The sequence below is a fragment of the Miniopterus schreibersii genome, assembly GCF_964146895.1.
Source record: "Miniopterus schreibersii genome assembly, chromosome: 20".
Lineage (NCBI taxonomy): Eukaryota > Metazoa > Chordata > Mammalia > Chiroptera > Miniopteridae > Miniopterus > Miniopterus schreibersii.
In genome coordinates this window covers 7,847,565-7,874,039 of record NC_138122.1, presented here as the reverse complement: position 1 = coordinate 7,874,039, position 26,475 = coordinate 7,847,565, and the positions used below count along the sequence as shown (strand labels likewise).

The window sequence follows — 26,475 nt, the reverse complement described above, 5'->3', positions numbered from 1 at the left end:
GCTAAGCCGGGAGTGGTAGCGTTGGCCTATTTCTGTGGTGTAAATACTCCCTCCAGGATCTATTCCAAGCTCAGGTTGTGATGCCCCTAGTGGGGAGAGGAAGAGTCGCACACCACTTAGCATTTCCTTCCTACCTCCCTCTGCGCTCTCCTGGGAGCTGTGGGCTGTCCTGGAGGGTTGCTGGTTCCGAGGCTAATGGTCAGTTAGGAAGTGATGAGGTTTCTTTCTAAACATAATTTATAACTGTAAGTTTACGTAATTTAGCTTTTAATAATGGCTGTGTTTAACAGCTGGCTGGCAAAATTCCTGGAAATGTAACAATCTGCACCGACCCATCCAGCGCTCCAGGCCCCCTGGGCAGGCTGTGGGCAGAGGCGGCCCTGGGTTTCAGAAGGGCTCTCCGTGTTCCTGGGAAGTTGCCTTTCTGGCAATAGGACATTTACAGGGATGATTCTCGGTTCTGGGTCTATTAGGGGGACACTGTGATGAAGAACCAACAGGGATGTTGCAACAGGAGGGGCTGGGAGAGGGGGGTCAGTGGTGGGCCTTCATTCTCAACTCCTCAACCCAACTGCCTTGAGGTCAAGGCTAAGACCCCAGGGAGTGGGCGGAGGTCCGTCGGGGCAGAAGTAACCCATGTGTCGGGCACTAGGGCATAACTAGAGGGCAAAAAAACTCGAACCGAGATTCCAGCGCCGGTTTCTCGGCCAGCCCACGCCTCCTGCCTCAGCTCAAAGCCACTCCCTCCCCGCTCTCGGCTCCGGAGGCGGGACCGAGTTCTTTGGTGGCCCCTGGAGGCTCGGGGCTGCAAGCTTTGGGAGGCTGGGAGGCGAGAGAGGGAGGGGCGCCGACGGGGCCGTCCAAAGAGAAGGGGGCCTTTAATAGGCTCGCCCAGCGCCGGGTCCGCGGCGCGGCGAGTGGCTGGGGTTGGGAGCAGCGGCCCGGCGCCTCCCTGCAGTTCTCGGCTGCAAATCTCCGTCCCTGCACTTGACAGCGACGGCGCTGAAGTTCCAGGGGCGCGCTCCGCTGGGCAGGGAGGCACAGGTAGGAGGCGGGCAGGCGGGCGCCCGCTCCCGCTCCGGGAGGAGCCGCCCCCTCGCTCGCCTTTCTGGGAGCTGCGGGCTGCCCCGAGCGGCGGCGGTTCCGGTGCGCGTGCGGGCGGCCGCTCCGGGAGCCCGGTGTGCGCCTCCCGGCGCCATGCTTCTGCTGGGCATCTTAACCCTGGCGCTCGCCGGGGGACCCGCGGGCGGCTCAGAGCCGGAGCGGGAGGTGGTGGTGCCCATCCGACTGGACCCGGACATCAACGGCCGCCAGTACTACCGGCGGGGTCCCGAGGACCCCGGGGATCAGGGGCTCATTTTTCAGATCACGGCGTTTCAGGAGGACTTTTACCTACACCTGACGCCGGATGCTCAGTTCCTGGCTCCCGCCTTCGCCACTGAACATCTGGGTGTCCCCCTCCAGGGGCTCCCCGGGAACTCGCCAGACCTGCGACGTTGCTTTTACTCCGGGGACGTGAACGCCGAGCCGGATTCGTTCGCTGCCGTGAGCCTGTGCGGGGGGCTACGCGGCGCCTTCGGCTACCGAGGCGCTGAGTATGTCATTAGCCCGCTGCCCAACGCCAGCGCGCCGGCGGCGCAGCGCAACAGCCAGGGCGCACACCTCCTCCAGCGCCGCGGCGCCCCTGGCGGGCCTCCCGGGGATCCCACCTCCCGCTGCGGGGTGGCTTCAGGCTGGAACCCCGCCATCCTGCGGGCTCTCGACCCTTACAAGCCTCGGCGGACCGGCTTAGGGGAGAGTCGCAGCCGGCGCAGGTCTGGGCGCGCCAAGCGCTTCGTGTCCATCCCGCGGTACGTGGAGACACTGGTGGTGGCGGACGAGTCAATGGTCAAGTTCCACGGCGTGGACTTGGAGCATTATCTGCTGACGCTGCTGGCCACCGCGGCGCGACTCTACCGCCATCCCAGCATTCTTAACCCCATCAGCATCGTCGTGGTCAAGGTGCTGCTTCTCGGAGACCGCGACGCAGGGCCCAAGGTCACAGGCAACGCGGCCTTGACGCTGCGCAACTTCTGTGCCTGGCAGAAGAAGCTGAACAAAGTGAGCGACAAGCACCCCGAGTACTGGGACACCGCCATCCTCTTCACCAGGCAGGTAAGTTGACCTGTCACCTCTCTGGACCTACATACCTTCACTTTCATAAGGTCACTGCCCTTAGCTCTCCAAATGCGCTTTGTGCCGCGCAGTGTCCCCCGAGTTCAAGTTTCCTTGATCTCTTCCAATTCTCACTTTAGATCCTGCAGGGAGAGCCCGCTCCTCTGCTCAGCAGAGCCCTGGCTCGCGTGCGTCTGGACGCACGTGGGCGGTCAGCGGGGCGCCTGCTCCCTGGAAGGTGTGGGCCCGGCGTGGCCAATCAGCGCCTCCTGGAGCCGGCGCCAAGGGGCCGGGGCCCAGGAAGCTGCCGCCCAGGAGCCGCAGTTTGTCTTTGAGGCCGATAGGGGGCGCTCTGAGGATGGCACTGGAGAGGGCGGGAACAGTCCGCCCCTTTCTACCCGGGCGCCTAAGTTGCTTCAGACACCTAGGTTTCCTCCCTCTGCTTGTAGAACTGGAAGGTGATCCAAAGGGCCCAGTTAAGCGCCTGGCTACATTTCTCATGGGCAACATGCTCAGGTATCCTCTCTGTTCTGGGTCTGGGAAAACCTGGATTGGGATGGAGGGAATCATTTGGGATATTTTGTAGGTTACAGTGAAAGGACAGACTCAAGTACTGGGACCATTCCCTCTGTCATTGCTGCCTTTCCTACACCCTTCTGGGCTGGGCCTGTCTTCTATTTGAAGGGCTTCCAGTGCATTCAGAGCAGGGGGACTAGTTAGGGCACCTGTTTGGAGCTTGGGGTTTCACTTGGAGCTGAGCTGGGGAGATCTCTTTTCAGTTTTCCCATGACCTTGTTGGTGGAGGGTGACCCGTTTGCCCTGATGTGTGCCGCGGAACAGAGCAGGCAAGGTTGCTCATGACCTGGAATCACTGGAACTTCTATGGGCACCCTTGACTGCAGCGCTCCAGCTTCTGCCCCTGGCAGGGTGAAGTGGTGTGAGTGCAGTAAAGGGCACTTAAAGACCCTAGTTGGAAAGAGACTGGATAATGGGATTGGAAAGCAGATCAGAAAAGCAGCTCTTCCTTTTGCTACGGATCTGTGAAAATTTACATTTGTAGATGCTGGAGTACTGTGAAGTTTTTAGACTCTTAAAATTTCATAGATACGGGAGACTGGGAGGAAGAGGGCATTCATGTGACCTGCTCCCTCGGATTTTGGGGGTTGTGACTTGAATCTGTGCCATGCCCTTGCTTTGTTATTTTAGCCACAGCCTTCTGGGGATGGCACAGAATCCGTGGTGACCTGTGGGGCTCTGAGTCTCCACAGTTTCCACATGGCCCCTCGAAGCTGGACTGGCGCACTTGGGGCTGGAGCTGGAGTCTTCTACACTAACCCATTTGGCACAGCTAGTCCCTTCCTGGAGTTGAACTTCCTCCTTTCCCAGCCTTCCCCTCCCACCACCTGGTTTCTCTAGGGAGGTCTTTGGCCCGAGTCTGTTTCCTTGCGCTCATTCTTCCAACTGAGGTCTATAGAGCTGCCACTGCCCAGCCCTGCAAGCACCGCCTGAGTCATGGGGAAACTACAAAGGAGGTGGCTTGACCTCTGCACACAGGCCAACTTGGCAGCCAGATTGCCTGGGGAAGAAAGCAAAGGCTGAGAACAGTATATCTTAATGGGCAAAGCAGCTGTTGTTCATCTGCTACCTGGGATGCCCTGTGGAGGTCACTCGCTGGCTCTAAAGCACCAGACCTCAGGCTCCGCTTCCCAGTGGCTGGGCTGACCTTTCGAGACAGCCCTAGGAAGAGGAGTCCTGCTGGGAATATGGGCCATGCCATCAGGAGGATCCGCCTTTTGAGGAAGAAACCATCAAACGGCACGACAGCTTCTGTTTGTCAGGGATGTCTGCTAGGCCCCCAGGGGGCTAGGTTGACAATGCGTAAGGGGTCCAAGATGTATGACCACTTGGGTCAGAAATAGTGATTAGCAAGATGTGACTTTTAGAAGCTCTCTTTCTCTTAGGCGTCTATAGGGCAAAGGCAGAGGCGGGGAGGCGGGGTTGGCAGGTCCGTTCTCCACGTATGTGCTCTACGCATTAGAGTAAACAGCGCTCCCTCACCTCCTTGCCAGCACAGGCTTCGGAGCCTGCTGCATTCCCAGAGTCTTAGGAACGGCTCATTCCCGAACTCCCCCGGGAAGGTACAGTATGCGATGAGAACATGCGCGCACAGCTGCGCTTTCCAGACCCAGGCAGATGTGGGCTCCGGGAACCTGGAGGAGTCTCCCGCCACCCTCCAACAAGAGGGACTTTTGTTTCACTTTGTAAGGGTCAGTAGTCATCTTTTAAGTCACATGCATGAGCTACTCTGCTTAAATCTGGTTTATAAAGTTGACGTAATCAATGCATTTCAAACTAAAATTTGAACATATCTATATACATGTACTATATATGTAGTTTGTTTGAATTGTAAGTCACCTTTTGTTTATAAAGGACCTGGAAATGATAGACGCCTTTAGAGTCACCTGTTTCTTTATACTTCCAGAGAAATCTGAAAAAGGCTAGTGACTCTTTCTAACTGATCACACTCTAGTTGTGGTTTCCACAGAGAGAAAGTGGCTAGGAAGGGGCCGGGCTTGGTCCCCTGGGGCTCCAGGTGCTAGGGGTACCTGAAAGGAAAGTGGTAAGAGCGACAAGACCTGCAGGCACCGGAGCCCCCCTTTCTACTGACAGTTGAGTTGCTGTGCATGAAACAAGTCTGGGCCGGGCTGTGGGGAGATGCTGTCCGCCTGGCAAGCAGAGGGAGGGGTGTGGGGTGTTGAAATCAAAACATTGGGAAGACAAGACCCAGGGAGTATCCTGTGCACGAAGGAGAAAAAAATTGATCATACGACAAGTATTTTGACAATTTGAGGAGTTTACTTAGAGATTCAGAGAAAGTTCATGTTCCTGGAGAAAGCGAGCACATCTGAGTTTCTAAAGCGATCAGCTTTCAGCCTCATAACAGCGGGGTGAGGTCAGCATAGGATTGGAACCAGGATTGTGCAGAAACTGAGCCAGGCTTGCTGGGTGGACATTTACTTCTACGAGGAGAGAAGTTTCTGAGGCTTCCTGTTGCACTGGGCGGCAGGAGCCAGCTATCCCATGCTGAGACCCTTCTCTCTTCAGGCCCAGTGCCTGTCCCCTGAACCTCTCTGCTGTTTGGGGAGCTCTGTGACAGACTGGCTTTCATTCATTTTGCTCGTACATTCTTTTAATACTTATGGAGCATCTGTTATTTCCAGGAACTACCCTGGGCTGTGGAGATACAGATAGTAGTAAGACGTGGCTTCTGGCCCCCAGGAATTCCCCACATGTCAGGGACCCCAACAAGAAAACAGCTCATTACAATATGGTGGATTAAGCACCCTGGGGGAGGCTTGGCCCCTCCTCCGCTGGAAGTCAAGCGAGGGGGTCATTCTTCTTAAACGAGAGCCTGGGAAGCATCAGAGGGACAGGGCTCCAGAAAGGCCCTGGGGTTGGGAGCTGGTGGTGAGGGGGCAGGAAGCTTCTTGTCCACCATGTAGGCCACCTCTCCTCCATCCAGGCATCTGTTTTGCTATTTGTGACACTTCCTCCTTTGGACTGACTTTTTTTTTTTTTTTAGGATTTGTAATTTTGGTTTTTCTGCCTTCTTGGTCTTTCATTTACTTTACTTTTTCTGTTGCGCTTGGTACCACTTCACCCCATCCCCTCTCCCTCTCCTCCTCTCCCCGTTTTCTTCCATGCTCTCCTCTGACGTTTTTAGAACGTTATTGAGGCAGGCTCTTTGCCATCTTTCCCTTCTCTTTTATTCTCTTAATTCATACTCTTACCTTTCTGCCTCTCACAAGCCCAAGCTCGGCGCTTACCTTCCTGTGCCTTGGGTCCTTCTGTGCCTTGTGGGGGGATATAATACATACATCTCTGTACTGTGCAGAGTGGAGCAGCATTCTGGAAACTCATTTGCAATAGAAGCCGGTTCTTTCTTTAATAAACTAGTTGCCATATGGCAGTGAAATGTAATATTCAGATAAAAAATGAAATGTTAAAAAATAAAATGATAATATGTATTTTACGCGTATCTTCCAATACAATAAAAAGAATCATAGTTTTGTCAGGATCTTTTTCCAAGTCAGGCCTTGGAGGATAGTAACAGAGAGGGGCTTCTGCAGGTTTAATTTTTAATATTTTATAAATATCACTAAGTGGAAACTTAAGACCATGCCTTCTGGGAGGGAGGAAGATGGGGGGTGGAGAGGAAGGCGTGGAGTCGGATTTCTCCCTGACTCTCAGGGTGATTCCTCTTCTCCCTGCTTGTCTCCCTTACACCAGGTAGGTCAGCCAATGGCAATGTGCACTGGAGTCTTTTTTTTTTTTTTTAAACACTGGTTTAGTCAGGAAGGCAAATGAGGTTTCCTCCCTCCTTGGGTCTTGTCGTCTCCTTCCTTGAACCTCTCTGTAGCTGTATCACTCTCTGCACTTACCCTCTCCTTGCCTTGACACCTGACTTCGGTTGATTGGCGAGATGGAAGAACACAGGAGTCAGGCAAGCCGAGTTTGAATCCTTACGCTGGCACTTTTAGCAACAGGCATTGAATCAGCTGTTTGAGGCATGGAGTGAGGATAAGGGTGACAGTGATGGTACCTAACTTAACGGCTGTTGCAAGGAGAAGCTGCCGAGTGTTCTAGAGTAGGCACCCAGTTAGTTAATGGCAGCTGCTCTCATCACTACCTTGGTAGTCACTCAGGACAGTAGTTCCCCCTTACCCACGGTTTCAGTTACCTGCTGTCAAATGCAGTCTGAAAATATTAGATGGAAACTTCCAGAAATAAACAATTCATAAGTTTTAAATTGTGTGCCCTGAGTCACTTAGTAGCCCTCTGGGCTATCAGACTGATTGCTGTGGTGTCGCAGTGCTTGTATTCGAGTCACCCTGATTTTTCTGAGTGGCCCCAAAGTGCAGGAGGCACACCAGCGAGATGCTGTGAAGTACTCCCTTTAAGCGAAGCGGAGAGTACAGTAAGATATTTTGAGAGAGACCACATTCACGTGACTTTTATTACAGCATATTGTTATAACTGTTCTATTTTATTGCTAATCTCTTACTGTGCCTGTTATAAATTAAACTTTATCATCGGTGTGTATGCCTAGGAAGAAACGTAGTATATGTAGAGTTCATTACTATCCATAGTTTCAGGCATCTGCTGGGGGTCTTGGACCGTATACCCCATGGGTGCAGAGGGGGACTATACATGTCTGTTGTTGTTAAATGATTACCTACAGGTCCTCTGCCAGATGTTACATTTGCGACAGGCTTGATTTAAAGCATTCTGTCCCATTGCCCTTGCAAGTTTACTTAACACCTGTCTGATGACATTCCTGTTTTTGTGTGTAAACTGTGGACTCCAGCATTTGCCAGTCCCACTGATCTGTCAGCTCCTTTAAGGCAGCCTCTTTACACCTTTGTGGCCCTCTGCTGGGCCCCTGCACATCGCCCTTGTCAGTATGTGTCCACAGGAGGAAGGCGCTGACATAGTGAAAGGACTGCGCGTAGCTGCGGCGCTCAGGTAGCTCACCTCCCTCCCCGGGGATCATTAATCCAGCGCTGTTGCAGGCTGTCAGGCTGCAGGGTGGGGAGAGGGAGTTCTGGGTTCCTCTGGCATTTCATCTTGGCTCTTTGCCATCAGACTTCTCCCTGGAGAAAGAAGGGGCCCCTTGAGGAGCCAGCGGGCAGAGTACACAACAGGGATGGGGTCAGTGTGTCAGTGCAGGTGTGGGGCACGGAGCCAAGGGCTTATTCATCCAAGGAGGTGGCGAGGACACTGCTCTAAGAGCACTCTCGGCACCTAATCCTGCAGGTCCCCTCTCCCCTGGCCTCTCCCTTTCATAACCGTGCTCTGGGGCTGGGATGTGGGGTGCACAATCTTGCCCTCTTGAGATTCCCCAGCCCATTCATTCTCGGGGTGCATGTGCACTGGAAGCAGTTCAGGTTCGTGGGAATTGATCAGTTCTGCGGCTGCACTGCCTGGATTTCATCCTCCTTCTGTTCCCCCGTCTCTGCCCAAGCTGGGCTCACTGTTTGACTCTGGCCTGGTAACTTAGCTTCTCGGGGTCTCATCTGTAAAATGGGACTTCATAATGGCACCTCCCTCCTAAAGCTGTTGTGAGGATCGAATGAGCCACTACAGGTGAAACTCCTCGAACAGCGTTTGGCACATAGTAGGAACTCAGGAAAGGTGAGCCACTCTCGCTGAATTTGGTATGTGCGCCCTCGGGAACTGATGGTTTCTAGAGAAAGTTCGGTCTTCTTGCAAGCTTTGGGTACCTCTTCTTCCTCACTGAGGTAGATCTTGGGGTTTTGGTGATCTCAGTCTGTTGCTATTTTACCATTTGTCCACCCTGAGGGGTTTATATCCCAGTGAGGCAGAATCTGCACGTAGAAGTTATAGGGCAGGTTATTTTCTTTACCCAGCACTGACTTGCTAGATTTTTTTTCCTTCTAGCAAAGTGAGATCCTCGCATCCTCGAGGATGAGAGTGAATTTGGGTTGGATGAGAAAATACAGTGATGCATGACACACTCGGATGGGAAACAGGTTAGAGACTCAGATGGGAAACAGTGGTAACACCAGTGCAGGTGTTGACCTTGGTGTCAAAGGCATGGATTCAGGACCCCATTCTTCACTTGGTAGCCGTGCGGCCTTGGGTGATAATCTGAGTCCACTGAGCCTGTCTGCTCATCTGCAGAAGGACAGGATGCCTCTGAAGCTCCGTGAGTGTAATAGTGGGTGCCGTGATGTGGCCGGGAGTTCAATGTGAGCAGGAGGTCGGTTACCAGAGAACACAAGTATCTTCTGCCCCTTTAGAAAAAATTAATGCGATTGATTTTGGTGGGTTTCTCCTTCCTGCTGGAAAATGCTGAGCACCTCGGTACATGGCAGGGGAAGTGAGAGGAGGTGGGAAGAGTGCTGCTGGGAGTTGTGGTGGAAGTGTAGGGAGCCGCCTTGATAAAATGGGCCTGGCCACTGCAAGATGTTCTTCTTATTTATTTATTTTCAAATTGTGGCTCCAATCTTTAAACTATTTTATAGAAAGGGTCAGTTAGACAAGAATAATCCACGAGGATTAAGCTCTTACCCAAGATGATTCCTGGGTCATCTGGGACAGCAGCTGCAGCTACAAGGAGAAATGACAAATTATCAGAAATCATGAGGCAGGTAGGGACTGGGCTGGGAAGTGTGTACATTTTCTAGGCGGGAAGAGCCAGAGCAGTTTCCATTTATGGAGACAAGAGCCTGAGCTGAAGAGGTTAAAGCAGTCTGAGTGCATCTGAGTTCATTCCAGAGGGTGGAGCCATTTAGTGCCACCAATGAGGCCCCAGTGGGCCCTGCACACTGCCTGCAGGCGCTCACTGCACTGTGGCCCAGCACTGACCAGGGGAAGAGGGACAGGCAGAGCCTCTGACCCCAAACAGCTGCATCTTGCCACAATGAAGGAACTGGTTACCCTAGGACAGTTGCTCTCAGCTACACCCTGACCCTCAGGAAATTTGCCGGCTCTCTCCTTGTTCCCCTTGTTTGATCCAGGGAAACTGGGATTTCTTAATGGAAAGAACAGGTTGCTCCTGGCCAGGAATGGCCTGCAGCTGCTTGTCTTTGCTCCGCAGAGAGTCCACCCTCCCTCAGAGGAAGGAGGCTCTGGCTTTGAGGACCTCCCAGCACAGAGGCGGCTGCAGGGCAGCTGAGCTCCAGTGGCTGCCTGGACCTTGGTCTGAGCTCCCTACCTGCTCCAGTTATTTCTGGTGAGCAGAGGGGATAGGACTGTGAACTTGCACATGGGTGGCCTTCACTTTCTGTGAGTCAGTTTCACTCTATACCTCATGGGTCAGTAGACAAGATCATCTTCAGGGGTATTCCATTCTGAAAGTATACCATTCTCCATGCTCCTTCTCAACCCAGAAGGCAGGAGGGGCTGAGTGCCCTGGCACTGGGGAGGGAGCAGAGGCTCAAGGCCCTGGTACAGTCTTGGTTCTAGGTGAGAATGGGCCCTTCCCCAGTGCTGGTAGCTGAGGCCCTGACGAGAGATGCGACTTGCCCAAAGTCACGCATCTACTGGGAGATGGGACCAGGACCAGATCCAGGCTCTTTATTTCTGAGCCCTCTCCCTCATAAGGTCAACAGTGAGTGTACGTGGTGGCCCCAGGGCAGTGTGGCATGCTTGTCTTATGGGCTCTGACCATAAGGCTAGAATTTTCAGAGGCCACCACCTTAGGGGGTTCTGTACTCTAGCATCCAGGGACATATGGGTCCCATTGCCCAACCCCCTTCCTTATGCCCCTTCCTTATCGTGGGCCCTTAGCTGCATCACAAGCTGGTCCATATGATTTACTCCTGTTCCCCAGCTGTCAGGTTCCCTAGACTGCTTGTCAGGTGAACTTCCCCTCCCAAGTCTTGGCAGCGGTTCTCTTCTAGGTTTCAGAATCCTGGGGAAGGAGAACTTTCTGGGACATGAGCCTTTGGGGGGGGAAAGGTCGTTGGACAAGAAGGGAATTTGAGGTTCACCCTGTGGGACTCCCAGCAGTAGAAGGCAGGCCATGTGCCAGCACAGGACAGCAGATCGAGGCTGCTCATGCGTTTCGCTCGCCCTTGGCTGTGGGTTCAGCCTGGTCACCCCGGAGGTTCTCTGGCCGGATAACTTCACTCATTAGGAGGTGTGACTATCACCTGACCATGGAAAGCCAAGTTTGACTGCTCAGGTGGTAAATGTCTGAGTGCGTCGGGTTAAATTTTGCTGATTTTCTGTACTATGACCACTTTTCCTCCTGTGCCACCTGACCTCACCTTTCCCCCATGTCAGCAGGCACCTGCACACACATGCACAGCCCTCAAGGGAACAAAGCTGAGAGCAGCTCTGTGTGTGTGTGCCTGTAAACACCGTGGCTCCCAGAGGAGAACACGCACAGCTTTGTCTCTGGAGCATTAGCTCAGGAGTTGCTGGGCAATTGGCTGCGAGGTTTGGGAAAGAGCACTGCCTGTTCCAGACCCCGAGGGCACGCTTCTGCCCGAGACATGCACCCCTCTGAGCTTTAGCTTCCTTGCCTGCGGAAGGTGATAATGATAGTCGGAGTGGAAGGTGATGATAATGATAGTCGTTACTCCAGCAGGATGTTCTGAGGATTCTGCAGGGTCCTGTGTGAAGTGCATGCATAGTGTCAGCATTTACTAAATCATCCCCATGACTAACTATGATCAGGAGTCTCAGTTTCCACCTTTGACAAATAGGCATAATATTATATCCAGCTCCAAAGACTGTTGTGGGGCTGCAATGAGGTGACGCATGCAATGTTCCTTGTCAGCTGTAAAATGCCCTAGACGTGAAAGGCAAAGATGGAGAGAGGAGAATGCCAGCATCTCCGGTCCAACAGTGTCCCTCAAGAGGAGCAGAATGTGTGCAAGGGTCTTATTCTGTCTCCGACTCCTGGGCCTTTAAGGTACACATGCATCGCTGGCCCACGATGTTCAATACATTCTTAGAGACAGCCGCCCAGCAGCCCCACTGCCCTTCCACACCCGCTGGAAGTGCTTCCCGTCAGGGTTGCTGCTAGAGGCCCTACTTCCTGTTGCAAGTTACGTTTCAGGGTAAAAGAGGGACCTTCCTGCTTAGGTCACAATCCACTTAATTCGTTTTTTCTTCCTAGCAGCCATTGAGGCCATGGTCCCTTGAGCTTCTGTAGCAAGTGGCCTGTGTCTGGGTAGGGGCTTGTGTTCGCCTCCCTCTGCCTCCTCCCAACCCAAGGAGGCCAGATCGCAGGCACGGGAGGGTCCATGGCCAGTGACCCTGTGGCTGAGCGTCTGAGCTTAATTCATGGCCGTTCAAGACCGAGGCTGCACAGAGCTGACTGCTGGAGAGCTGCCTGCCTCCCCCCACCTGCCTCAGTTGGGCACAACCGGAGACTCGCTGGCTGTGCGAACCACGATTTTCTGGTCTGGAAGGCCAGTGCTATATAAAGCAGTGGCCCTGCAGTTTAATTCTGTACCTCCTCATTTCCTCCCACAGGCTCTCCCTGGATAGGATTTGTGAGCCACAAGCTGTCTTCGGAGGCCTCCCCCCTCAGCCCGGTCCATTCCATGAATAGCCCCACAGCCCCCGGGAAAGGGCCTGGCTGCAAAGGTGCTGCCCCCCTTAGCTTGGACCGGGAATGAGCTGGAATGCTCTCTTCCCTTCAGGGCCTTTCTGCCACAGTCTCTAACCTCCCGCTGGCTTCTGCTTCCCTTGCCTGGCAGGACCTGTGTGGGGCCACCACCTGTGACACGCTGGGCATGGCTGATGTGGGCACCATGTGCGACCCCAAGAGAAGCTGTTCTGTGATCGAGGACGATGGGCTCCCATCAGCCTTCACCACTGCCCACGAGCTGGGTAAGGCTGGAGGGGCTCTCGGGTGGAGGGAGAGCTCCCCTCCCGGGTCTTTCTGGGTTCCCTGGGTGCTCAGCGGGGTGAGCGGGGAGACACATGGACATGTCTTTGCTTTCTCATGTCCCGAAGCCTTAGGGATCCTCTCTCAGAACATGATCTTGGGGACATCTGCTAAGCCACCTATCAATACGTAGAAATTACCGGCCTGAAAACCATTGACATGGGCTCCCTAGTTTCCCAGCCTCCCCCATGCCTTCTAACCGCACAGCCCACTGAGTCTTCTTGCCTCACCGGACAGGCCACGTGTTCAACATGCCCCATGACAATGTGAAAGTGTGTGAGGAGGTGTTCGGGAAACTCCAAGCCAACCACATGATGTCCCCAACGCTCATCCAGATCGACCGTGCCAACCCCTGGTCAGCCTGCAGCGCCGCCATCATCACTGACTTCCTGGACAGTGGGCATGGTAAGCGAGGGCGACAGAGCAGGAGTGCCAGTGTCAGGGTTGGCGGTGCTCACCACATCTCGGGGCCTGTCCTTTGTTACCCACAGTGTGCATGACCCCAAAGAGGTGGCTCTGAAGCGGGTCCATTCCATTGCCCCTTGCTGCATTCAGACACTGGGCTAGCCAAGCCTCACCTTCCCCAGCTCATCCCTCATGAGTACCCTTGGCTCCCTGCAGGAGACTGCCTCCTGGACCAGCCCAGCAAGCCCATCGCCCTGCCCGAGGACCTGCCGGGTGCCAGCTACACCCTGAGCCAGCAGTGCGAGCTGGCCTTTGGGGTGGGCTCCAAGCCCTGTCCCTACATGCAGTACTGCACCAAACTGTGGTGCACGGGCAAGGCCAAGGGGCAGATGGTGTGCCAGACCCGCCACTTCCCCTGGGCGGATGGCACCAGCTGCGGCGACGGCAAGTTCTGCCTCAAGGGGACCTGTGTGGAGAGACACAACCTCAATAAGTACAAGGTGAGTATGCTGGAGGGGGTAGACTCCGGGGCCTCCACTGGGAACTTGTCTCAACCCAGGTTTGCTGTGGGGCCATAACTGTATCACATTGCTGTGCTGTGCCTCGATTTCCCTGTCTGTGATTCTGTTACCTTCTTGACTCTAAGACTGGAGAGAAAAGATGTGTAGGTGAGAAAGCCTGGCGAGGCCTTAGGCAGGTGGGCAAACCCTTCAACCAGAGTGAGGGGTCCCAGCGCTGAGCTCTGCACCTCGCCCCACCTGGGAGGAGCCCTGGACCCAAAGCTGAACACTTGATATTTGGAGTTGCTCATTCGTTGGCTCCTTCCTTCCCTCATCAGCTCTTTCTGAGTGTGTTCCGTGTTCAGGGAGCTATGGGCAGAGATGAGCAAGGCTCAGAGCTGAGAGGAAGCAGCCCCCTGGGCACGCCCCAGTAACCTGCTACGTCCCTAACCAAGTATCAGTTTCAGTTGTGATTTTTGTTTTTTGAAGCTGAACCACAGTTGAACAAACTTTATTTTTCCTGAATAGCAGTCCAACCAGAACACATTTAAAACCCCAAATATTCTCTGAATATAATAAAAACTTTCTTCAGGTTCTCGGTTGGGACAGTAAAGGGATTTGTACTTCCCAGGCAGGAATAGGAAGCCCCTCTGCTCCCTCGATCCTGGTGAGGATCACCCCCTCCCCACCACCACCCTGCTGCAGGAAGGCTGGGTTTGGGGCTGTGTGTACCCAGGAGCAATATAATCAAAAGCATTCACTAGGCATTTTAGCAATTTGCCCTGAGAGGGGTGTGGTACAGAATTATGTCAAATCTTTTTCTGTGTTCTGGGAATATATATTTTAATTAAACAGAAGCCATTTATTAGGCAACAACCCCTTGTGTTCAGGGAGCTATGTAAGATGCAGTGGTGGTCAGAAAAACAAATAAAACTGGGCCATGTCTCAGAGGGCTCACAGGCCAGTAGGGAAGCTGGAAGTGGAATTAACACAAGACAGGGAGGTGCGTGTGATGTGTTGAGGCAGAAGTATGAAAATGTACCATGGGAGCACAGGCGATGAAGATTAGTGATCGTTAGAGGGGTCTGCAAACACTGATGAGGGGTCAGATTTGAAGAGAGCCTGAAGGGGTGAGTAAGGAGGGATGGAGCAGAGACGGAGCCAAGTCAGGGCCGTGGGACAAGCTGGAGCGTTGGATGGGTGAGGGCTCTGTCAGAGCATCTTTGGGAAGGTGGTTTGGGGCTGGATTGCAGTTGCCTTGACCACCAGGCTGATGCATTTAGACCAGAAGGCCCTGGCCAGCTCCTGCTCCTGAGATGAGTCAGGAGGATATTAGATACAGAAATGTGATCCGAGAATCACAACCTTTCCACATGCTTTCTGGAATTCTCAGTCCATCAGCGGCAAAGTCCACTATATCTTCAACCTCTTTTATAAACAGTTTCTTCTCCACCCTGTTTCAACTGAAGCCTAGCCCTTCACATGGACACTGTCCTCGTCAGCCAAGGTCAAACGCAAGCTTCTTCTGGTGATCACAGCAGCCCCTAGTGATCTCAGCTGCAAGAACACTCTGGCTACCAAGGCCTTGTTTTCTCGCTCCCTCCCTTCAGTGTTTGGACTCCAACAATTCTTCAATCCCGTCTGGACCTACAATCTTTTGATCTGGCCATCTTGCCATTGTTTCTCACGTTTCTCATGCCCTCGCCAACCTCTTTACTGAGCTAGGATTCCCTGGCTCGTTGTTAAAGTCACTCCTTCACATACACTGTTGACTCTCACCTCCTTGATTGTGCCAGTATAGATGGATGTGGCTGGGGAAGGAATGCAATTGTGCTCACTGGTCTCAGTTTAAATTCATGACTTGGAAGCTTAGGTGGGCCTGTAATGCTGCCCAGGAGTCATATCAGATGTTGTTTCTCTAGTTCATTCGCTTTCTCAACCTCCTAAACTAGTATTTCACACTGTCACCTCTCTCCTCCCATCACCAACTGTTTCTTCCTCATTTTCACTTTTGCCAGAGACCTTCCTATTTCACTAAGAAAAAGAAGCAATAACATAATCAGAATTTCTGCCAACTCCCACCACTACATCCACCGTCCGACCTGCCTCTGTGCCGATAACTCTGCTTCCTCCTTGACGGCGGATGACCTGCCCATGCTCTCATCTGAGGCCGGGCTTCATGCTTTGCACTGGAATGCTGTCCCCTCTCATCCATTTGAGGAAAGCACTCCATCAATTCCCTCTCTCCTGCAGTGTCAGATTTCCCCTCCTGAGTTATCATTCCTAGCAGGGTACAAACCTGCTGTAATGTGTCCTGTCTCACCCAGAACTTCTCATGATCCTGCTTCCTCTCCGCATACTGCATCCCATCTCTTGACTCCCTTTGCAGCAGAGTTCCTTGAAAGGGTTGTATAAACTTGCTCTGTGCAATTCCTGTCTCGCTATTTTTCTCTGGAGTGCATTCCAATGAGGCTTTCATTCCCACCTTTTCTCCACAATAACTTAGTAAGGCCAAGAAATGGCCTCCATGTGGCGAAAGTCACATTGCCTGACTGTTAGCAGCATTTGTACGGCGATGCTTTCTCTCCTGGGGAGATGTCTTCACTGTCTCTTGGTTCCCGCCTCCCTTCAGCCTCCCTTCCAGCCTGCCCTGTCTCAGTCTCCTTTATGGATCCTTTTTCATGCCCTTGCTTTCCCAAAGTCGGAGAGCCCCAGGGCTCAGTCCCCAGCCCTCCTCACCACTCACACTAACTTCTTAGGTGATTCATCTAGACCACTGGCTTTAAACACTATTTGTATTTCTATGTCGAAGATGCCCAGATTTGTATCTCCAGCACAGACCTATCTCCTGAACTACAGGCCCCACTGGATCTTGACATCTCCATGTGGGTAACCGATAAACTGTAAATTCAACATCTGGGAAACTGAGCTCTTGATCAGCTCCCTGAACCTGCTTTGGCTCCATCTTCCGGTTGCTCATACCAACGCCACTTACCTCTCACTTCACATCCAATACCTCACCAATTCCTATTGACTCTATTTTTAAAATAAATCCAGGATTCAGCCATTTCTCACCACCTCATCTGCTGTCACCCTGGTCCAAGCCTCCATCACATGTTCCTTGGGTTACTGTGGTTGCTCCCTGACTGATCTGCTTACAGACTATTTCCACCATAGCAGCCAGAGGGAGCCTTTAAAATGTAAGCCAGGTCATGCCACTTCTGGGGCTTTATTTGTCTCTTAGAATGAGTGAGCCCTAACTTTCCTCCTCTCTTGTTTCTCTCGCTCTGTGATCCTGGAGCACTCCAGGCACCTCCCTTCTCCAGGTCTTTGCGTTTGCTCCCTCTGCGTGGAATGCTCTTTCCCCAATCTCTGCACAGCTCACTCCTGTACTTCCTTTAGGCCTCTGCAAAAATGTCACTTCAGTAGTGCGGCCTCTGTGACCCCTTATAATTCAGAGCAGCCCAGCTCTCCAAGGCCCTTCCTTCCCACCTCTCTTCCCCCCCCTGCTTTTAGCCCCACCTGACACTCTGTGCACAGGCTTACTTTTATTGTCTACCTTGCCCTGCTAGGATGCAATCGCTTTGAGGGAGAGGACTTACCGCAGATGGTACCAGGCAGGTAGAAGGAACTCATCGAATATTTGGTGAATGAATGAATGAATGACTGGCATGTGGGAGGAGCCTGAGGAATGCTCCCTGTAGGATGGGTGGGAAGAAGTGATTCCCGGCAAAAAACTGTCAGAAGCCACAGAAACAATGTTAAATAATTGCGGAAAAACTGGAGATGGCAGGGCCTACGCAGGCTCTTTCAGTCTTTAGAGGTCCTTGCTGAGGGAGAGCAGCTTCCATGGCATGATGGGGACGGGACCCACATTGCCAGCGCTGAGCAGGGAGCAGGGAGAAAGCAGACACCGAGGGCTCTCCTAGAGTAAAAGGGTGGAAGGATGGAATGGTGGGGCTCCAGCTTGAGGAGAAAGCAGGGCTGAGGGCAAGTGTTTTCTACAGGATGGAATAGTCATAGTGACACAATGAAGCAAGAACTGACAGAAGGACAGACAGAATAAATATGCTGCATCTATGCATAAATGAAAGCTCTTATATTGCACGCAGCCAGCTTCTGATGAGCTCCATGTGGATTAGTGGTTTTGGATGATCTGTGACTGCGTTTTAATCCCAGGCTTGTTCAACGGGGCTGATTCCTTTATTGCCCAACTGATGTGTGCTCAGGGGATAAAAACTCACTTTACTGTCATCATAAGAAAAACATCACGAAGACTATAAATTTCCTATCCCCTCTCCACCCTCTTAAAAATAAGACAACACTGCATAATTCAGCCCAAAGCCAAATAGAGTTTTAAGATTGCTTAACAGTCTCTTATGTGCATCTCCTCTTAGCACAGCATTGGGACTGCTTATAGTGAAATGTTTTTAAAGGCAGCTCCCTGTTGAGGGTAAGATCAGTCTGGTTTTATGAAAAGTCTGAATGACAGACAGATAAACATTTACAGATAAGAATATCCAGGTATCTGTGGTTTACTGGCAAGGCTGGGACTGGCCATGCCTTAGGTTTAGAGACTTGTAGGTACACTAACAACAGATAAGGAGAAGCTTTGAACTCGGGCAGGGTGGCAAGCACAGCACTAGGAATTTCATGCACGTTGCATCGTTTAAATCTTCTGTGTGACTACACACCTGAGTATTGTGGCCTTGTTTTTGTGGATGAAGGATGTGAAACTTAGGAAGTTTCTCTACTTGCTCAAGACCACCCCTGTGGTGAGGGCAGAGGAGAATGCAGAATTTGGCTTCATTCCGGCGGGATGGGGTCGTGGAGGTTGTACCATGTCGCTCTTCTGCAGGCTCAGGGTGCGGGTGTGGCACCCCAACCCCTGCAGGAGCATAACACACTCTTCCTCACAGGTGGATGGCTCCTGGGCCAAATGGGAGCCCTACGGCCCCTGTTCCCGCACCTGTGGCGGGGGAGTGCAGCTGGCCAGGAGGCAGTGCAGCAACCCCACCCCTGCCAACGGGGGCAAGTACTGCGAGGGAGTGAGGGTGAAGTACCGATCTTGCAGCCTGGAGCCCTGCCCCAGCTCAGGTGAGGAGGGAGGGCAGCGCTGCCCTGGGCCTGGGGAAGGCCAGGCTGGAGGTCACAGCCCCCACTCTGGGTCATTCATGGCCACAGAGTTCCTGCCATCAAGGTTCTATACCTTAGGCCGGAGCCTAGGGATGCACAGGTGCACATTCCTTTTAGGATAACTTCTCTGTCTACTCCCTGGGCAAGGGCGCTTGTTCCGGATGCTTAGATTGGGAGGCTAGATGGCCCAAGGGAATGAGACACTAGAAGTCCCCTTGGTTACGTACTCCAAGGCCCATCATCATAAGCAGGAATTCATTACCCAAGGCCCATGACCTCAGGTGGGAAGAAAATGACATCTTTATTTTTACTAACCTTTTTAAATTAAAATTTAGAATTTCCTTCAATTAGAAATTTAGTATTTTTGCTAATCTTTCTATCCAAAATTGAGTAGTAGCCCTACCTATGACTTTGTCACCAATAGAAGTCATGGATATTTCACATTACATTTTAGTCCTCACAGATTTCTCAAAATGCCATTTGTACTTGTCTCTATTTTGAAGTTGCAGTCGTTTTAGACTCATTATTGAGTCTTATTAATTTAATGTGTTAAAAAGAACATATATCACAATATGTTTCAAATGTATTGGTAATTGTATATCAATATAATTGGTATCCTTCATAATCTATGTGATTTATTTTATACATTTAATAACATTCTGAAAATAGCTTCCGTAGGCTGCTGAAGGGTTGGTTCGAGGGCACAGAGGATTAGGACACCTGTTACAGCTGGCTGGCTGTAAGGCCAGATTCCTGGGGAAGGTGGCACAGTGCCTGGGAGATGCCTACTGTCCATGCCTTGCATCCGGTGGTCCCAGCCGGCTTTAGTCCTTTCGATGGGGTGGCTTCAGTGCTGAGGATCACTCAGCTGAGGGTGGGGAAGGGCTGTTTAGAGCCATGGGAGGCTGAGCTACTTTGCCCCCACCTTGGCCCCTCCCTTTAGCTTTCTGCACCTGCTTTCTCCCTCCCCAGCCTCTGGCAAGAGCTTCCGGGAGGAACAGTGTGAGGCCTTCAATGGCTACAACCACAGCACCAACCGGCTCACCCTCACTGTGTCATGGGTGCCCAAGTACTCAGGCGTGTCTCCCCAGGACAAGTGCAAGCTCATCTGCCGAGCCAACGGCACCGGCTACTTCTACGTGCTGGCACCCAAGGTGAGCGAGCCTGGGCCGGGAGGTCAGAGAAGGTTCAAGGCCTTCAGGGAAACATCCAGCTGAGCTGTCCCTCTCTCCTTTTCTCCCCTCCTGGGGGCGCTGCAGGTGGTGGACGGCACGCTGTGTACCCCTGACTCAACCTCAGTCTGCGTCCAGGGCAAGTGCATCAAGGCCGGCTGCGACGGACACCTGGGCTCCAAGAAGAAGTTCGACAAGTGTGGGGTGTGTGGGGGAGACAATAAGAGCTGTAAGAAGGTGACAGGACTCTTCACCAAGCCCATGTGAGTTCTGGGCCCTGGAGGGTGTGGCCAGGGTCCAGGGGAGAGGAGGGCTGAGTGGCCTTGCTCCCAGGTGTTGGAAACTTGAGTTCGAGTGGGGAAAATGTCAGATCCTGACCAGTACCTTTGCTGTGGAGACCACTCACACTCTTCTATGAGCATGACATTCATTCATTCATCCATTCATTCAGCAAACAGATGAATGCAAAGATGAATGCTTCAGGAGGACCCCACTCAACAGGAGATGCTACTCAGGGAGATGGCAGAGAGTTGTTAGGGTCTGTCTAGAGTCCCGGGGTAAGACTGACCTGAGTTCACATTTCGGTTCCCAATATTCCGGATGACACTGGGCAAGTGACACACGCTCTAGAATAATAGATTTCTTCACTTATAAAGTGGGCATGTCACTAATATATTTCATGTAGAGCTGTTGTGAGAATTAAGGGAGTTAGTACCTGGTGCATAATAAATGCTCACTAAATGTTTATGATGATAACTAAAGGTGGTAGCAAAACATAACTATACTGGAGGCAAAATGTGACAGCCTCCCCTTCTCCCTAAGCCCGAGGCCCTGAGACCGGAGTGAGGTGAGAATGGCACTAAACTGTAGAGACAGGCAGTGTGAGGGGCTGGGACTGAAGGAACGCCCCTTCCTGGGAGACCTGTGCCGGGACCTGCTGAAGAAATGTCTTTGGGCTTCTTCCCTTCCCAACTCCAGAGCCTGAGGCTCCCTAGCTTGAGCTTTCTGAGGTCCAGCACATTCCCTTTTATTTTCCAGAGGAATGTGCTCCTTCCAAAGTCCTGACCCATGTTCTGGGAGCAGCTAGGGCAGGCAGAGCTCCTGGGTCTCATTTAAGGGGCAGACATGGCTGGCCAGGAGCCTCAGCTGCCCCCCTGGACACAGGGCCCTCTGCTGAGCCCCTAAGTGGGCAACTCTGGCAACTTGGACACTGCAGGCAGATGGTGTCCTAGGCTGTCCTTCACAGGGGTCTGCAGGGGAGGGGGCAAGTGAGGAATTAAAGGTTATAGCTCCAGACTTGTTCCATTGGTTAAATGACAGGTGTTCCTTTCATAGCCTATGGGAACTAGAGGAACCTTTGCTTTCATCTAGTTTAACCTACTCATTGTATAGAGGAGGACACTGGAACCCAGAGACACTGACTTTAAAGCCACCAGGGAGTTGGTGTCCCAGCCAAGGCTTGATCTGGGTCCCCGACTCCAGGGCCTCTGCATTGAGGCCCAGCCTTGGACTCAGGGGCTGCAAACATTTCCTCTCCCTCCTCCCTGTAGACATCCACTGAGCGCTTGCTCTGTGCAGGTCCTATGCTTCATGCTTTATGTGCTGTAGATTATTTCGTCCTAATTACAATGCCATGAGGTGTGTGTGACGATGGTTTCTATAGGGAGGAAACTGAGAAGCTGAGCAACTTATCTCAGGCCAACAGCTAGGCGTGTGGCAGGGATCCCTCTGACTCCAACACTTCCACTTTTACTCACATGCTAGAATTCACCAAAATATAATTGTACTGAAGGAAAAAAAGGCCACGAGGCGATACAGCCAGCAAACTTAGTTTTAGGTGACCTGAAGACAGTCTCCCTCCCACCTTGCAGCTCGGGTGCCTCCATGGCCCGGGCGCCCTGGCTGAGGCAGCCTGGTGAGCCTTTCTTCTCTGCCATCTTCCTGACCTACCCAGGCTTTGTGAACGGGAATCATAGGACTTTAGAGGGATCGAGGCCGTCACGTGCAGGCCTCTGTCTAACGCACGGTCCCCTCCCACCGCAGGCACGGCTACAATTTCGTGGTGGCCATCCCTGCAGGCGCCTCGAGCATCGACATCCGCCAGCGCGGCTACAAGGGGCTGATTGGCGATGACAACTACCTGGCCCTGAAGAACAGCCACGGCAAGTACCTGCTCAACGGGCACTTCGTGGTGTCGCCGCTGGAGCGGGACCTGGTGGTGAAGGGCAGCGTGCTCCGCTACAGCGGGACGGGCATGGCGGTGGAGAGCCTGCAGGCCACCCGGCCCATCCTGGAGCCCCTGACCGTGGAGGTCCTCTCGGTGGGGAAGATGACGCCTCCGCGGGTCCGCTATTCCTTCTATCTGCCCAAAGAGCCTCGGGAGGACAAGTCCTCCCACTCCAAGGACCCCCGGGGATCCTCCGTGCTCCACAACAGCGTCCTGAGCCTCTCCAACCAAGTGGAGCAGCCGGAGGACCGGGCGCCCGCGCGCTGGGTGGCGGGCAGCTGGGGGCCCTGCTCGGCCAGCTGCGGGGGCGGCCTGCAGAGGCGCGCGGTGGTCTGCAGGGGCGCCCCGGGCCCGCGCGCGGCCGCCTGCAGCGCCAGCCACCGGCCCGCGGAGACGCGCGCCTGTGGGGACCCCTGCCCGGCCTGGGAGCTCGGCGCCTGGTCGCCCTGCTCCAAGAGCTGCGGCCGGGGCTTTAAGAGACGGCCACTCAAGTGCGTGGGCCACGGAGGGCGGCTGCTGGCCCGGGACCAGTGCAACCTGCGCCGGAAGCCCCAGGAACTGGACTTCTGCATCTTGCGCCCCTGCTGAGTGGGACCCATGGGTGCTGCCAGTGTCTGGCCAGCTGGAGCCGTGGGCAGAGGGCAGTGGCCAGGGGCCCACGCCGCGATGTCACCACATCCAGGGACAAGGATCATGGGTGGGAGTGAGCGGTTCGCTCCTACTCCCTGGCCTGGGCGGGGAGCTAAGTAACTAACACAGTCTACCTCACACCAGGCTCCTCCCGGGCCCAGTCTTGGGACGGGCTGAGAGGTGCGGGTGCTGGGCAAGAGGTGCTGGGGCCCAGCTTCCAAGTGACCCGGAGGATGGGCACCCCCAGGCAGAACTTCAGGGACCTTGGCCCGCATCAGGGAGGCCACAGGCTGCCGGAAGAGCCGTGGCCCAGCAGCTTGGCACCCTTGGGGGGCCCTAGGAGCTCTGAGCCGTCTCTGAACAAGGTGCTTTAGCCCACTTTCCTTTTCTGACATGGACTGAACAATGCCGATGGGCTGGGGGTGCAGGCGCTGGGGGAGCGTGGGGTGAGGCGTGCCTGCAGCCTGGAGGGCTCTTCTCGGAAAGAGCTGGATGTATAAGGGAGTCCTGAGCTTCTCCGCTTCCTCCTCCTCTGGGCCACTCTTTAAAGAGACACCTCTTCTCCCTGTGTCATTCAGGCCACCAGATAAGTGGGGGGGTGCTTTCACAGAGGTGTCTTCTGAGGCTCTGCAGGAAGGGAAAGGAATCCGTAGGGAGCCCACTGTTTTCTTCAAGAGGGATCCGACCATTAAAAATGCTGAGACTTATAAGGGGAGATGGATTCTGTAGCTGAAGCAGGGAGGTTGGGGAGAGATCTAGAGGGCTCTGCTGTCATGGCTGGGTCCGAGCTTGGGGGGAATGTCACCCTAGGATGGGGAAGACGAGGCCCAGTTCTGATGCTTCTTCCTCCAGGAAGGCAGGTGTAAATCAGGCTGATGCCCGCGCTCTGCATTGCCTCAGAGAACCTTCACAGTTGTCAGGGGATTTGCCCAGGAGGGCTGGGCGCTGAAAATGCGCATGCCTGCAGGTTGGTCTTCATCCGGCCAGCTCCATGCAGTCTGGCCTGGGCATGTCACGCTGCATCCCAGGCCGTGGTTTCTGCAGTTGGAAAACGGGGTTCACTATTTGCTACCTCAGGCTGTGCTCTCTGGGAACCTACCCTGGTGCTTCCAGAAGACCTGGCTGTCATCCTCGGTAGACTGAGCTGCCCAGGCACGAAGAGCCTGGGTGCATGGCTTTCTGCTCTCTACAATCTGGCTACTCACTGCGGCTCCAAACACACAGACGGGGTCTCTTTCTTCAGGCGCCCCGGCAGCAGGTTTCAGGAGAACCAAAAATCAGTCACCTGACCCAGGGGCCTTGCGAACCGCCAGTGGGAACTGCTGGAGACCTGTCTATCTTGGAGACATGTTAGGGGAGTGGAAACCAGGGCATTTCTAGAGCTCCAAGTGGGAAGATGTTTTGGGCTTAGATCCCTTGGCCAAGTAGGGTATTTCTTGAGAGTTCAGCTGCCTCAGTATGTACATGGAAGATTCTGCTTCTGAGTGTAGGCAATGAGTCCTGGACTTCTGTGAGGTGACATCAGGGCAAGTGTCTTTTATTTGGTTTCCCCTAATAGTCAGAATCCACAAACAGCCAGCCAGCCAGGCAGGCCTCTGGGATGGTGTTCTCTTCCCAGTCTGACCCTGGGCTTAGGCCTTGAGCAGAGCTCCTGCAGGGGGCGTGCAGGTCTGGGGGCCAGGGCTGCAGTCTGGGGAGGCAAGGGACCAGAGTGAGGAGGACTCCTCCCCATGCAGGAGTGAGCACTTGCCGGGCTGCAGGGCTAAGAGGAGCCCAGGGTGCCAGGCCCGATGCAGACCCCACTAGCCGACGACAGCACTGTGCCCTGTGCCTGGTGCCCCCATCCTCGGCGAGGAGAGGGTGGCATGGGGCTGTGTGGAATGGGCAGGGGATGGGGTGGGTGGGAAGGGGGCTTCCATCAACAGGGTGCTTGGCCTCCAAGCAGAGCAGCTTTACAAATCATTTCAAGGAGGGACAACCAGTCTTGTTCCTGACACAAGCTGGGTCTCGATGCTCTTTCCTGTCATGATGTTTTTCTTTTTCGTTTTTAAAAGATGTATGACCAAGACAACTTGGGAGGTTTGTCCTGTCTTTGACCATTTCACTAATCCGACCGTGTTCTCCAAGGCTGAGCACAGATGAACCTCAAGGCACAGGTTTCTAGTGACGGAATAAAAAGTGCCCAATACTCACGTCCAGTGGAAGAAGAGGAACATTCTGGGGGCTCCAGGAACGTCTTCTGTGGGGTGTGGACCAGGAAGGACCTGGCTCAGGAGCCCTCCACCTCCTCTGACAATCATGTGCACTGATCGGAGGAGTCAAGCATATGGGCCTTGCCAGGCTGGCGGGAGGTGGGGGGGCTGAGGGCAGGTAGAGAGACTTGTGTGCTTCCAGCCCGGAGTCGGCTCTGGAAGGCACGGGACACTGTCATTACGGAGCCCCCTCCGCGTCTGGCTCTTTTGCATTCCGTGTACTGCAGAAGGATGGAAGGACCTGGGTACTGGCCGGGCTGTGTATACTGTGTATACGGGGGGGCTGGCTGCTGCGGGGACAACAGCCTACTCCTAATAAAGTTGTAAGTATTTAAAACCCGTGTCCTGTGACTTCATCTCATCAGCTGAACACTCACCGTGTGCCAGCCACAGTGCCAGGGGCTGTGATAGAACAGTAACTAAGACAGGCACGGTCCCTTCCCCCACCCCCTGCCCCCTGCAGCTAGCTGAGGAGTCAGGCAAAGAGACGGCAGAGTGGCAGATGCGGCAAGTGCCACGAAGAGATGAGCTGACACTAAGGAGGGGAACCGAGGTCTGGGAGTGTGGGGGGTTTGGGGTAGAGTGACCAGGGAAAGCCTGGCTGAGATCGGGACAGCGCCTGTTGAAGGGGACAGGAGCCTTCCAGTGGAGCAGCATGCTGGGGCCTGGGGCCAGCAGGAGCAGGAAGGCCTCCGGGGCTGCACCATGGTGAGGGGTGAGGCGCAAGAGAGGCCAGAGGGTCCACCGTGCAGGGGCACCCGGGCACATGCCATAGGAGGAAACCCCAAGTTTCCTGAGGGCAAGTCCCATTCTTTTCTTTTTTTTTCAATATATCTTTACTGACTTCGGAGAGAGGAAGGGAGAGGGAGGGAGAAAGTTGAAACGTCAGCGATGAGAGAGTCATTGATCCGCTGCCTCCTGCACGTCCCCAACTGGTGATCGAGCCCACAACCCGGGCATGTACCCTGACCGGGAATCGAACCGCGATCTCCCGGATCCTAGGTCGATGCTCAACCACTGAGCCCCCCTGGGCCGGGCAGGGCAAGTTCCATTCTGTTTGGAGAATGTTTCTTGCTTCCTAGCTCTGGTTTGGTTTGACAGTATTAGCAAGTCGATGGGGAGGGGAGGGGCGGGATGCCTTTTAAATAATATCCAACTGCGAGTCCAGCCATGTGTTGGTCTCAGATCTGAGATCCTCTCTTGGAATCCCATCTCCTATCTGCGAGGTGAGAAAGGCGGGTTCAGTATGGAATGTTCCTTTAGGGTGCTCTGGCTTTAACAGTCTGGGTTTCTGGGCACAGTTATGGTTGAAACTCTGGTAGACGATTATTTGGCGTCAGCTGCGGATCAGAGATGAAGGGCCTCCTCCTCGTGCCTTTCCTGCAGGGCGAGGCCTCAGGGACAAGGGCTTCTCAGGAGCCCGCTGCAGACTGAGAGGGGTCAGGGTGAGGGGTCCCGAGTGGGGGCGTGGGCAGGGCTGCAGTGCATGGTAAAGGTTCTGGTGGAGGGAGGAGCTAGGCCGAGGAGCCCACGGGGAAGTCTGGAGGGATCTGGAGGGGTTCGCACT

The 26,475-nt window shown here is 53.8% G+C and overlaps 1 protein-coding gene across 1 annotated transcript; it reads left to right on the top strand.

Moving 5' to 3' along the window:
* The first annotated feature begins 259 nt into the window (after positions 1-259).
* Positions 260-25,235, top strand: ADAMTS15 (ADAM metallopeptidase with thrombospondin type 1 motif 15). Its single transcript, XM_081123030.1, has 8 exons — positions 260-2,154; positions 12,396-12,528; positions 12,824-12,991; positions 13,208-13,491; positions 18,411-18,588; positions 19,600-19,781; positions 19,887-20,062; positions 21,843-25,235. The coding sequence occupies exons 1-8, from the start codon at positions 1,198-1,200 to the stop codon at positions 22,612-22,614; spliced, it is 2,850 nt and encodes a 949-aa protein (XP_080979156.1). The 5' UTR covers positions 260-1,197; the 3' UTR covers positions 22,615-25,235.
* Positions 25,236-26,475: the final 1,240 nt, after the last annotated feature.